The 14712-nt window shown below is 37.6% G+C and overlaps 1 protein-coding gene across 6 annotated transcripts in view; it reads right to left on the bottom strand.

Annotated features, from left to right (window-relative positions):
* Nucleotides 1-14712, bottom strand: part of ACMSD (aminocarboxymuconate semialdehyde decarboxylase) — a 38534-nt gene that overhangs the window by 379 nt on the left and 23443 nt on the right. For 5 of the 6 annotated variants that reach the window (XM_085228773.1, XM_085228772.1, XM_010714056.4 and 2 more), the window contains 7 exons: nt 13422-13518; nt 10982-11031; nt 9559-9795; nt 7988-8081; nt 6367-6462; nt 5758-5930; nt 101-199 (listed from right to left, as the gene is read on the bottom strand). In XM_085228773.1, the coding sequence (XP_085084899.1) occupies nt 101-199; nt 5758-5930; nt 6367-6462; nt 7988-8081; nt 9559-9795; nt 10982-11031; nt 13422-13518 (846 nt within the window). Of the gene's footprint in view, nt 1-100; nt 200-2583; nt 3789-5757; nt 5931-6366; nt 6463-7987; nt 8082-9558; nt 9796-10981; nt 11032-13421; nt 13519-14712 lie in introns of those variants that run through there. The other variant, XM_085228774.1, reaches the window with a different exon arrangement.

Here is a 14712-nt window from a genome sequence, read left to right as displayed (position 1 = left end):
AAAAAAAAAAAAACCACCAACAAAAAAACAACCCACCCACAAACTAAAACACATCCAAAATGAAAGCAAAAAACCCCACACCCAAATGGAAAGATGATACCTTCAGTTTATTGTCAAAATCATCCATTGAATCAATCAGTTTTCCAGGTTCGAGTTCCCCCAGTGGAAAAGGGTAATCTGTCCCTAAAATAACTCTGTCCTGGTAATAAAGAAACACATTGTATATTTTGTAGTAGCAGGAAACAACACAGTTGCACGTGCTTTCTGGAATGTATAATAAATCACAGGGAGATACAGATAAGAACACTTAAGGAGCTGATGAATGATGAAAGTGAATGCGAAGGAAGTCCCTGGATTCCAGAAACAAACCCAGAGCTACAAAACAAATACTCGAGTTTGTTGGTGAATTTAAATTTTAAATAAACTATTGTTTGTTTCATAGTCCAAAAGGACCATGAAATCTTCTGGCAGATTTCTGCAAGTGTCCCAGGAAAGTTCTTTACCAAACACTAAAAAAGATGCTTGGATTTGGATTCTTGAATCTGAAATTCTGAAGGACACACACAGCTGAACGCACACGCTCACAAAAACATACATTTATGTTTGAGAAGGACGTGTAATAAAAAATACCATCAATCAAAGTGATTTTTTCCGTAGTACTTCCAAAGGTGTAATAATTGCAATGTGATGTGGTAAAATGGAGAATTATTACAAACATATAAATTTTAAAAGCATAGATTTAATTGGTATTCAGCTTCAGCTAGTGAAACCAAAATCTCATTTATAGATTTCATATATATTTTTCAGAAGTCTGTTTTTTTAAGTGTCATGGCCTTTGGCTACAACTGGATATTAACTGTGAGTATGAAACATATATATGGGAATATGAGTGACATGATTTCATTTATTTCTGAAAGAAGCAGTCAGAGAAAAGAAAATTGAGTAAAAGTCTGCGTGCATCTTTGCTGGTATCAGAGATGAAAATAAATAGGCAGAGCCCCAATGGATCCTCTTTGTGATAGGTTCATCTCCACTTTGCATTGATTTTTCCTTGTATCATCTGCTCTAGGGAGTGAATATTGCCAACTCACTTGATCTTATCAGAACTCTATTTGCTTTTAAGCTTCATCTCCTGCCAACCTGAATATTTGAAAGCCACGTTTTTCATTAAAAATGTCTGCTTTGAAATGTCTCATGAATTTAAAGTCAAACTCATGAATTGTGAGGGACTCACGACAGTATTTGAACTCAGTTACCGTTACTGAAAGAAGACTTATTTCAGTTATTGTAGTTACTGATTTTGGCAATTGCTGCTTATTTACTTGATCTCCAGTAGATGTCACTCGAGAGTTCCTGAAAAACCCCCACAAAACCTAGGATACGAATACAAACTGTAGACACGATTCTATTGTTCTGTTCTATGTGGTTGTATTATACTTTGTTACAAAAGTCTCACCATGAGATTAGAACAGGGGGTTTTATAGCCCTCTGTCTACTGCATCAGTTTGAGTGCAGATTGAATAAAATATATTTGGATGTGTGTACAGTTGAACAGCTAAATACCTTTTATTTACAATGTTCAGTTGGACACCAAGGTATTTCCTGAACATTTGAAATACCAACGTATGCCATAGTTCAAAACCAAACCAAATCAATAAGCATAACAGCTTTATAATAGACAATGGATTTCTTGGTAAAGGAGAAGAAAACCCAATACCTTCCCAGATGCTTAATAGTTAAGGTTAAGTAGGCTGGAAAGGCTTTGATCTAAGGATCAAAGAAGGAGATCCCACCCCCTCATTGGAACAATCTGCGTATGTTATTTTAATCATTTTTTTCTTTTTCCTCTAGTCTATTCATAGACAGCAAAATTAAGAGCTGTAAAATAATGAGAAAACCTACAAGCAGCATTATTGCTGCTATTTATTAGGCCCTTTATAATCTGAGCTTCAGTTTGTACCCACCTATAGAAACGAGAATTGCAATCCTTGTCTTTATCCAACTGGCCTTAGAGAAGTCCTCTAAGTCTTTGCAGATGAGTAATACTCCTAGCATGTTAGTTATGCTAATAATAGATAGATAGTAGTTATCTATTATCATGTTATGCCAAAGGATATCAGTAAAGCTCATTTTCCATAGAAGACCTTAAGGCCCAGTGCCTCAATAAAGCATCTCATTTTTAGGAAGGTGAATATGGCTGATGATTAACCTCCACGAGCCCTTATACCCAACAGCTTTTTCACAGTAGTACAGAATCTTAAAATGAATCTCAGAGATTCTTTGGATCCTTCCCCTTAGTGAAAAATTGTATTTGCTTCTCTCCTGCTGTCAGGATACATCTGCAGAAAAGACCAGATTGCTAGAGCCAGTTCAGCTCCAACTTCTGGACTGAAATTTTTTTTTACCTTCTGGTGATGGCTCTTAAGGAATCACTATGGGGGAATTTCTGCAGAGAAGCTGAATCATTTAATTGTCTGTCAACACAGTTCTTTACTTTTTATACCTAGTATCACTGGGAATTTTTGTTTAGCTATATTCATGGTGCTTCATCATGGGGAGTAATTTTGCAGTCTTACAAAATGATTTCTCAGAAATGTTTATTTTTAACTAGGCAAGTGTCAAATTAACCTGTACCCCAAAATAAGAATGGATGAGATTAAAGCACACGACTCTGAGCTGTAGCTGGGTTTTAATATTCATAGCCTGAAGGCCCACGTGACGTTCTGATGCCAGGTAACGGCTGTTCCCTACGGACCTGAAGCACTGTGTGCAGATCTGTGCACACACCGCTGCCCTTCCTGCGCAGCTCTTAGCTGTGCTCCAGAGAGCTGTCCTATTTCAAACCTTCAGCTCATAAAGTCACAGTATCATGTGTGAGGCCCAATCACATTGTTTTTAGCCCAGAATTTATTTATCTTACACTTGTTATTCTGCTAATACTTCATGTGTTAGCGACTCTTGAAATGGTGTTATGTGAGAATATCAAGTTTAATGGGAAAAAGAGGGATTTAGAAATTTTTATAATAATAAAGTGAGACTTGAAAATGTGATGTGGATGTTTCTTCAAGGATAAGATGCTGTAGGCTATGAAAAAGAGAAAGAAAATATGCTGCTTTCCAAGTTCTCCTAATTGTTAAAAGCATTCAGGTTTTGGGGATCTGATTCATGGCTTTTCAGCCTGGTTGCTGAATATTGCAACAAGAAGTGAAATCTCTGTTTACATACAAATAACTCTCTTGTTCTGTTTTTGTAAGGAAAAAGGAAATCTCATTCTAATTAAACTACTCAGTTACTTGGAATGAAATCTTGCTTCATAAATAGTTTCACTGTAATGATGATATCAACCATAAATACATTACTATCTCTAACAACTGCATCTTCTTGGAAGCCTAATTTTTTGCTATTCTGGATATGGAATCCTTTGAGCAGGAAAAATTTAAAGTAAAACAGGCATGGCTAATTATATTACCAGCACATGCACATGGCCAACTGAAATACAGTCATGTCAAAGATTGTATGACTTGTAGATGAAGCAGGGTGTAGACAGTTTTCTGGCCCTGAAGCCAACCACCCAAATACCAACCAAGTCTTCTCTCCAAAAACTAGATGGTTGCATTTATTCTGTTCACATATTTGTATGCTGTGTGTGCTTGTTAATGTGAAAAATTGACATAAAATACATAGTTCTGTGAAGGAGACGCTGCACATGAGGACACACTGAAAAGGCAGAGATTTAATCCTTGTTTAAGGTGTCAGTTGGTCACTCACAAACAGATGATGCACCCAACCTGGCAAAGAAAGCTTCATGCCATGAAACTGCCTCCTATTAGATCAGGCTGCTCAGGGCCCCACCCAGCCTGGCCTTGAATGCCCCAGGGATGGGGCACCACAGCTCTCTGTGCAGCTGTGCCAGGGCCACACAACTCTCTAAGCAAAGAATTTCCTCTTAATATCAAATCTAAATCTCCCCTCTGTCAGTTTAAGACCATTCCCCTGTCCTATCACTATCAGGCTGTGTCTGGGTAGAACTTGGCAAATGCCACCTGAGTTAAGAGCCACTGATGTTACAAGAACTTTCCAGTACTGACAGCTTATTAGCAGATCTTTTGACAAGTAAACTGACTGGGCTTTGTTTCACTTGTTTCTAAAGTAACTAAGGCTGTGATATAGTTTCTTCGGATGTTTTATGGGGCTCCTCCAAATCCATTTTTGATCCATGATGGATTTAAGAAATAGATGTTCTCCTCTTTTCCTTATAGCTGTAGTGTTACTGCATGTGTGTATACATACAGTGTGTACACACACTTTGCAAAACTTCCCACAGTATTGTTTCAGGCTGTAGATGCGCTGTCAGTGTTGAATTTTTCATGAATTTTCAAATGTAGTTTTTCTAAAAAGCAAAAGTATTGCAGGGAAGCTGCAAGCAGAATTCCCATTTAAAAACTACAGTGAACAGACTGAAAACCTATTGATTTCAAATGGAAGAGATTTGGGCTCACAGTTCCAAAGTATAGAAAAGCAATTGTTTATTCTGCTTTATTATGTTTTGGCCTAGGCAAGTCATTGCTGTATGACTTCTAGTATGGAATTATTTCAGCAGCCTGCTCACAATGTTAGAGATGAATATGGAAAACCAACAGTGACTTTTCTTTAGAAGAGAGAAAACACCTGGCTTAGTTGTTTTTCTGAACTTTGGTCCTACAAGAACCACTGATGACAGCAGCCTCATACCCAAGAAAATATTACGTGAGCCTACAAACTAATGTACGAGAAAGAGGAATACAGTTGTTGACAAGAAAGCTAATGTCAAGAGTTTGTATTTCTGTTTTGGTTATCTAGTGAGCTCTGGAGAACAAGAGACAAATATAAGCCTCTTGCTGATTTGTAGGTATCTATTACACTGTCTTCCACGCTTTCTGGAACATTTAGTAATAAGAAGGAATCATTTCAGTTACTAATAAAAAGAAATTATTTGAATGGTCTTGGATTTTTATGATCCACACAGTACATGATTTAAGCAGGCTGCTAAAGTATAAAGATTTCTTCACTTTCTGCTCTGATGATTAAAATATTGTTTGCAGGATCCCTACAGAGATGTGCTTTAATACTATCTTTTAATGCCTACAACATTCCAAGCTGAAATACTATTTGATTTCTTCATATATGCTCTTGAAGAAGCGTGCAATTAAGCCATTTGAAAGTGAGGCTCCAAATGATTGTTTTTCCTTTGAGTCTCAGCCTAAAATCACAGGATATCCCATAAGGATCACTGAGTCCAATACCTGGCTCCACAGAGGACCACGCAAAATCCAAACTGTATCAGGGAGCAGTGTCTAAATACTCCTTGAACTCTGGCAACTAGTGCCATGACCACTGCCCTGCACAGCCTGTGCAAGGGCCCAGCCACCCTCTGGGGAAGAATCTGTTCTTCACACCTAGCCTGACCTTCTGCTGACACAGCTCCGTGCCGTTCCCTTGGATCCTAAATCCTGATCGACCTCACATTAATCTCTCTGAACTAGGGATCACAATGGATCATTTCCTGGATTAAAACCACCACTTAAAGATCTCCTTATTATAGTAAGGAACATTATCTACATTGCATAAATACATCGGTTTACAGTAGCTTCAGTTTTGATTTTTCTGGGTGAATATGCTATCTTCATCCTACTTTCTGACTCTTCTCTTCTTTTGCTATTTCATAGAGGGAATTAAATCCAGAATGACTCACCTGCTTCTGGAATCATGAAAACTCACCTCTCCTATTACACTTGTTAGGAGTCTTAGTGCACCACGATCATGGACAAGAGAGTCTGTGTAAAATGAACCGAGGTATTTTCTTGGATCCACCTTATTATCCATTGCACACAGATCAGGGCGCACGTTGAATCCATGGGAGATTCGCCCCACTGTGTATGGAAAAGTACCTCCTGCAAGGAGAAATTTTTAGCAACAGAAACTGAAAATATGTAGGAGGAAAAACAGAGAGATACCTGAGTTTTATTACTAACTAACTAGAGAAGAAGGGCTCTGCACTGACATTTTTTTATTCATTCCTTTTCATTACCTTCTTTCTCTGTTTTCCCACTTCTTTGCTACAGTGATGCCCAGATTCTTACTGCCCCCTACCCATAAACTACCTCCTGCCTCCCTTTACTTCTCACTTTCCTTAAAGGCTGTCACAGCAGTTCAAACACAGGCTGAAATATGATAGAAAATGTTTGTATGAGCAATCTATCTGGCAGATATCCTCACTGTGCTAATAGTTCTCAGTGAGGGGCAGGCTTAAAGTAGTAATGCCATTATCTGGCATACCAGAACATACAGTTACACTCTGCTCATCTAAAGAACAACTGTATTGCTTACCTCCATGTGCAAAGCAAACTTTCAGCTTAGGAAATCTTTCAAAAATTCCTCCCATAATCATGGAGCAAATGGCCATGGTTGTTTCTGCTGGCATGCCTAAGAATAAAAAAGGCTTTATCAAGCCAACCCTTGAGTTTTAAATGTTATCTTCATTTTCTTCAATATGCTGTGAGCCTACTGAAAAAATAACAGTTACAGAGCAGCTGCCAGAGGTTATGCATTATTTCTGTAAAAGGAACATGGCCTTCAACACTAATTAATTGAAATGACACAGAACTGGAAGCTGAGATCAGCTGAATTCTAAGCCCACATTCTGTCTTACACCATGAGGTCAGCTGGCTGGCATGGGGTACGGCCTGAACTGCACAGTACTGACTTGGCTTCCCAATTTTACTAGGAATAGGCCAGATTCTCTTTTTACCTGTGCTTCTGAGTTTCCTTTCTGTGGAAAGTGGGGCAGCTATGTTGGTACATATTCCAACACAGGTTTTAATATCACGTCATGTCAATTCCACAGTGTTCCCACAAGACCTAATCTCCATCTTTTGCATTGGGTAGCTTGGATACCCAGTTAGGTACCTAGCAACAATCTAGGTTTCAACATCAAGTCTCAGTTTCTGAGCATACTTGATATATTTATAGTATCACCTTATTTTGGTGCATAACTGTAGACATCCATCTTAGAAATTAGGAATTGTTGGAGTTCCCCTCTTTTAGGGGAAAACAGTACCTACCCAGCACATAAGGGTGTCTTTATTTTGTGTCTGTACTGTACTCTCAGATGTAAAGCCTTATGGACTTATGAGGAAAATCTTTCAGATTATTAATGCTGGTAGGAGAATGTAACAATTTTAATCTCTTTTTAAGTCTGTTTTGTAGAGCCTTCTCTGAATAAGAGCAACTGATATTGTACTAAAATAATGCACTCTTGGATGGGACACTGCTTTTCAGAACATGCATCATTTGCATATTGTATATATATTGTTCAGAACATCTCCACTGGAAATCATGAAAAAGAGCAAGTGAGGATGGAATCAATCTAAAAAATTTCTAAGTAGCAATTTAACATATTTCCTGTTATTCAGTGTCATCCTCATTTACCCAGCTGGTGGGGAATAAAAGGCAAACCAAATGAATTCCCTATATCTGTGGGGAGCTTCCAAAGTACAAGTTGTTTCAACTATTGTTGGTGTGAAGTTAGATTCAGTGTTTCCTCATCAGTCAACTAATTACTAAGAAATAGTCCGAAGAATTTCTAGGAAATAGTGTTTGTGTTTGCTCACTCTACCTGTTCTTCATTTACTTGTGTTGTTTTTTGAGACTGCCTTTCAGAGACAGTTGATTTTCCCTCAGTGATTTGCTGTCTGTATTTAGGACAAGAGAGAATACTATATGCCATCACTAGTCTTATTAATTTCAGTTCCAGATATAAAGTTAGGCAAACTATACAGGCTTAATGAGAAATGCCTGCTGGGTTTCCACAGCAGATAGAATTGCAGTGTTTCATTTTAAAGAAAAAGCTTATCACTTTTCTCTGTACTAGTACAATCACAGCAATCTTCTGGGCATAATCCAGTGACAGTTTGTAAATATAGATTAAGCAAAATAAATATACACCCACCTATCAGCCAAGGAAACCAGTATTTGGACATCCTTCCATCCTGCTGCATGTCCCAAGGGTGTACAAAAAGGCAGCAATTCAGTTGTTCAGCGGCCTGCAGCAAAAATAAAAGATCTAAGTCTTTTCTTAATCTTACCAGAATACATCTTGGTTTTTAGTCATGTTTTAAAGGTTTCCTGCAAAATCATGCTGAGCATTAGGACTAGCACTGTAAATAGGCCCAGAAGTAAGAATTATAAGCATTAATTTGTTTTATTTTCTCCTCTGGTACCTATTCTGAAGTCCTCACTCAGATTCAGAGTTCCTCTTGAGAGTACAGGATTGGAGACATGGATGATAATATCTGTGTAGAAAGCCAAGTGTTGCTCACACTAACGTGGTACAAAAGTACTTTTTAATGTCAGTCGTTCTGCAGTATAAAACTTGGCTCAAGCAGGATTCTTTTGGCTTTATTTCACATATGAGGATCAATTCTGAAAATGTTTTATAGAACCATGTTTGATGGTTTTGTACAGTTGTTCCAACTGCATTCAGGAATCAGATCATAGGGGTTGGATGGGACCTTTGGAGATCACTCAACCCCCCTGCTAAAGTATGTTCCTCAGAGTAGGACTAGGTCTTGAGTATCTCCAGAGAAGGAGATTCCACAACCTCTCAGGGCAGCCTGTTCCAGGGCTCCGTCACCCTCAAAGTAAAGAAGTTTTCCCTCATGTTCATTGTTGTTGCACTACATTTGTCCTCTTTGGCCCTCTGATTGGCTTAACAAAATCTTTCAATCCTCCTAATCCACCCCGAGTGAGACATCTAGCTGCATTTGATCAAGAAACTGCTGATAGCTTTGGAAAGAAAAGCAAAGGAACAATATAGGTTGCTGATCCTGACTGAGTTATTTAAATATGTGCTTAAATGTAAGTATGTAATAATCAGTCATTCATATGCTCGACCAAGATTTAACAGGCTTGTTTTGTCAGTTTTATTTCCGGACCTCCTCTTGTTGCTAAGGAGATTGTCACACTTTGGAAAAAATCAGGTTTATTTACCCACACTTATATAAATAAGGATGCAACTTTTGGATTCTAAGGAGTAATGGTTACATATATTTGTAAATTGAAAATAGCAACTCAATAAGTGGCTTAGCAGACTGATCAATTTAATTAACTAGTGATTAGTCAGATGTAAGTACATGGTGTGAAAATGAGATTGTGCTGATTGCACTTGGGTAAATAAGAAACTTGGGATCAGTCACAGAATTCTCAGACTCCAATGTTATCTCACTGGTTTGAGCAGGCTGGATTAGTGAATTCATGAATTAAATACATTGGAGCTGCACTCTTCTTAAAGTTGTGCAGTTTTGAATTAATGTTCTTAGTCATTTGATGTCCAAGACATGAAATAAAATGGGTGAGAGTCTTTTGCAAATGTTCTTTCATTTACACTGAGCAGATTAGAAGGGTCCCATTCTTTTAATGTATCTATACATTCAGCTGATGATTGAATACGTATCAGTATACTTCTAGATAGAACTCCATGTCCCAGAATTCCCCCAAATAAGGGAAGAAACATTTACTCACAGCATAAATATCATAGAGTTCTGGTGCATTCAGGTCCCACTCATTGACATGAGATCCTATTTGTACCCCTGGAAATCCAAGTTCCTTCACACACCGATGCATTTCCCTCACAGCCAGGTCTGGAGCTTGCAGAGGTAACGTACCCAAGCCTATGAACCTCTTGGGGTACTTTCTTACTGTATCAGCTAAGTCATTATTCAACATCTGGGATAGATCTAAAGTATCCTGAGGTTTCGCCTGATAAGATAGTAAGCAGAATAGTACATTAAAATATAGTTCTCAAATGTTATCACCTTTGGAAGATATTGGGTAAATGTCACTGCAAACAAATCAGAGACAGGGCTTGAAACTGAAATTTACTTTACAGTTCTGAATGAACGGAAATCAAATTTTGCTTTGTTTTAAATTCTCTGACTACAGTTCTTCTTGTCTTGAATATTACATCAACTGTGTCTGCCTTTAGCACTCAGGAGGAGCATAAGGCGGCCCATGTTGCTGATGCACTGAAGTATCTGGTCTTTTGTGTAAAACGGTCCTCTGTTTTTGTTCTTCCAAATGCGAAAACGTGAGCAAATCATTTTCAAACATAGCAATTAATATTTACCATCCTATCATAGAAGCTGAAGAGAAAAATACAAAACACATAGGATGCTGGAGCATGGTAATTTAAGAGAACACAGAGCAAAGCGCTCTAACGTTTAGAAAAAGATGATAGTTACAATTCTAGTTAGAAACACAATTCATTTCCAGTTTGTTTTTTTTTCCCCCCAGTATTCACTTAATGGAAACAAATTCCATAAATTTAAGATTTTAAAGAACTTAAGGTTCAGTAGTACTACTTACACATACCTAAACATTCAAATGTTTAAACATTTAATACATTAAACATTATAATGTATTTAGAGCACCAAATTGCTATGGTTTATCTTACCAGACCATTCCTATTTCTTTGATGCTGTGAAGGGAACACATTAACTTAATTTTGCCACTGGATTTTAAGATTCAAAGGCCTCTGGGTTCCCCTCCCATGGGGCATTTAAAAGAAAGTGAGACAAAATCTTTGAACTTTTAATGCTGCCTGATGCCACTTTCATGGGGTCAGTCCATCAGTACATCTTCCTGCTCACCAGGGCCTTGTGCTCTATGAATTCTTTCCTCATGTTTCCAGCTACCCCACATAAGATCCCCCACAGAAATTCTGTCAATATCTCATTCTTTCCTACTGGATGTATTGCAGAGTGGAGCCCTGCTGGCTCTTCTGATCTCTGGACTATTTTTACTTTTGTTTTTCTCAGCAGAACAATTCCCCGTTTACGTCTGTGCTCCAGCAACCGTTTCAATCACATCATTTACAGGAAGATACATTCAGTTTTTTTAAAAATTTGTAGCATATGAATAACAAAAAGTACTAATAGGAACCTACCCAGTAACTGAACATTACAGGGACAATGGAAAGGACTTGGACTGTAACTCCTGAGAAAGAAGAAACAGTTATCAATGTTTCATTCTTTTGATAAAATGTTAAAAATAAAAAAGCACTTTGGTTTGAAAGGTGGAAGCATAACAAAGAAAGAATGATATAACTTTAATATGGATACAGTCTGTTTTTTTGCTAATTGAGAATCAAAGTAATAAATCTTGTGGTGTATCAGCTTATTAGGATTGGAATATTTTTGCTAAGGAGAAAGAAAGAGAGAATTGTCATACTAACAGTAGGTTATTTTGTGAAACCACGTTTCTTCAAACACAAATCTATACCATTGTGTGTGGAAGTGTAAAGAATGAACCCACCAAACCTAGTAAACTGACAACAGAGTAAATAACATACAGTGATTAGGACTTGCAGTACCTAAAGGGGAATTACAAGAAAGAAGGGGACAGACTTCTTAGCAGGGTCTGTAGTGAAAGGACAAGGGGAGATGGTTTCAAACTTTTCAAACAAAAAAAGAGGTTTAGGTTAGATCCAAGGAAAAACTTTTGCACTGAGGGTGGTGAGACACTGGAACAGGTTGCCCAGAGATGTGGTGGAAGCCCTGGCTGTGGAGATGCTGAAGGCCAGGCTGGACCAGGCTCTGAGCACCTGATCTTGCTGTGGATGTCCCTGTTCATGGCAGGGGAATTGGATTAGATGACCTTTAAAGGTCCCTCCCAACTCCAAGGATTCTATGACTTAACTAAACAATTACATGCAAAACTATATTTTTCTTTAATTTTAAGCCTGTTTGTAGCACCATTTCATATTGTAATATTTATGCACATATTTTATTGTGCTTTTAAAAAATTAACTTAGCTGTAAGCAATTAAAATACTAACTCAAAAGATGGCAATGAGTGATACTAGATTTGTTCAGCACAGAGACTCCCTGTGCCTTTGTTAAAAAATGATGATGTACTTGGAAGTTTATTTTTTGAGGTATGGTTCTATATTGGTTTGTGCTACATAAATTGCCTTTGCACTACATAGCTGGAGCTACTTGAACTGAAAGGAATAAACATGACCCACAGTCTTTATAATTAGAATGGTAGGATTGAGAAACAGTATGTACTCCTTTATCTTCACCCTTAATTAACTGATACCTGTGTCTCTGGAGTGCTGCAATAAAAGGGGATATTTTTATGGTGCATGTCACCAGATGGTGCTGTAACACACAGTTTAAGATTATTATTATTATTACTTTTTAAAGCAAGTGAGCATTGTTCAGTTGGTGAAGAAGTGTTGTGGTGCTGGTTTTATTTGGTTTTCTGATACATTTTCTTTTTTGGACAGTTGTTGCAAAAAGTTGAAGAATTGTTCCTATCTTTTTCTGCATCTACAGCAATTAGATGGGCAGAATTATTAGAAACTTGCCACTAGTGGTGAAATATTTGAAAAGGAAAAATGCCAAAGGGCATTGACACTGCAGCTGAGTACTGTGGTATCCACAAAATCCCTGAGTTAACTCAGGAAAATGATTACAACCCAGTTAAGTGGGAATGGGTGCTGCTTTAAATGTCTGATGTTTGGAGTCTGAAGCTCTTCTCCAGGTTGACAAGGCAGTTGAAAGCTAACCGAGTTGTGTTATCCAGACTGCCTTATGTGATGTGTTACATAGTAAACTTCCATTAGGAGAGAGACCCCAGATATCTTCTAACATGCTATCCCATTGGAAAAGTCAAATAATGGTCATGGAGACTTCAATCTGAGAACGGATAATCTCTAGTAAGATAGCATTGCTCTTGCAAAAGGAATTTGGAATTACGGTGTCAGTAAGAACCAAGAAGTCATTCATTTTTTACTAATTCTGTCTCTCTGCAAATCTTATTTAGTGACACAAAGAAACCTGCGAGAAGATGAAATTACAATTGTGGCTCAGTTTCTTTCTAAATCAGGAAAACTCTTTCCTGAGAAGGTAATGGTAGCAGTTCTCTAGGCTCACAAATACACAGAAACAGAAAGAATATTACAAAAGGAAACAATTAGAAGAAAAAAAAAAAAAGCAGACTCTTAACATTTGGAATAAAAATGAAATGGTTTCCTCTTTAACGTACATCATATCTATACCTGGAATGTCTCTTTTCAAGTCCAGATTCTGCAATCTGCAATTATGTCAGCCAGTTCCTTATTGCATTAACAATCCCACTGAAATCAATGAGCCCATCTGGGGAATAAATTGCTACTGAATATGAGGAAAGTTACGGGAACGTGTTCAATTTGAGTCTGAATTATAGAACATATCAGTTTTCACTGATTTTTAATGGATTTAAGCTAAGGAAGCAATTGGATAAATCTTTTAATTTTGATATAGTTATTAAGCACTTTCAGATGCACTAAGAGAACAGTGTTCTGAATGAGACACAAAGATTTCAGTTCCTTTGTGGAGGTACCTGATAGGTCCATCTCTTTAATCCGCACTACTGGATCCCAGCAGTTCTCTTGAATAACTCTAAAAACCTTTCCATCCTTCATCATCTTTGCCTGTCCCTGTGAAATGACATTTTCATATGTTATAAATGTGACAAAGTAGTATACGCTAATTTATATAGTAACTTTAATTTAGTTGCTTCAACTAAACTTTAATGAAAGTTTATCCCCAAACCACACACACACAAAAATAATGATAAACAAACCCACAAATCTAAACCCCAGTATAAAGCCTCTAGCTGATCTACTGCATATCTTCCTTGTTTGCCACCAGTTCCCCAACTTAAAAAATTCAAAATATTATCAAGGTCAGGAAATTAAGTGTTGTTCCTTTAACTGTGAACATGGAAACAAGCTTATTTCTTTGATTTGCCAGCTGTCCAAAGATGGTTAGTAGGACAAAGATGTCACATTAAGCAAAAGAAAACATTTGCCACAGGTGTACATGGCCACACATCTGTGTGTATTTGTAAAGACAGACAAGACGGTATTTCTATTGGCTTAGCACTAATTGATCGTTTGTGGTTGCTTGTTGCTTCTTTGGGGCTAAGTTGAAATAGGTTGAGTCAGAAGATCCACAGCACTGTGTGGATATGGGACAGGTAAATGTGGCCGTGCAGGAAATGTGCTGGGAGAAGGAGACACTGAATTTGCAGTTGAAAATTGAAAGCCAGATAAATTGTGAGAATGCACAGCAGTTCTTTCACCTTCACGGTAAACACCAGCAAAGTGCAGGGCAGTCTTCTGCCCTTCTGGAAAGGGAATTCTCTGTCTCCAAAGGCCATTTCATTTTTACCAGCAAAAATCATCTGATTTAGGATCCTTAGAACACCTGTCTATTTTGCTAAATGAAAACCTGTTAAACCAGGATATTCCTACAATTATGTTAAAACAGCAAAAACCTACACAGTTTCACTATTCAGAGTGGAGCTGGGCTTCTGCAACCATCTCCTGAGAAGTCAGGCTATTCTTAACCTTGCATTTGCTATTCATGTTAGACACTGCTCACAAATATACTGCTCTAATGAATATTTTAAAGCACTCTTAAATCTAGCTGTGCCACCTCAGCAAAATGTCAAGTTACCTGTTAGCTGTATCACAGTTTGTGAAAAAGACTTGAAATACTGCAGTCAGTAATAACAACTCCATAATCCTAATCCTCTGGTAATATACTTCAAGTTCTTGTAAAATTGATTTTCCAACCTGACAGAAAGTTTTACTCTAGCCATACAGTCCATTACATTAATAAAATAA

Source organism: Meleagris gallopavo, chromosome 7, assembly GCF_905368555.1.
Source record: "Meleagris gallopavo chromosome 7, MGAL_WU_HG_1.1, whole genome shotgun sequence".
Taxonomy (NCBI): domain Eukaryota; kingdom Metazoa; phylum Chordata; class Aves; order Galliformes; family Phasianidae; genus Meleagris; species Meleagris gallopavo.
The sequence above is the reverse complement of the archived record's forward strand: the minus strand, read 5'-3'. Positions and strand labels throughout refer to the sequence as shown.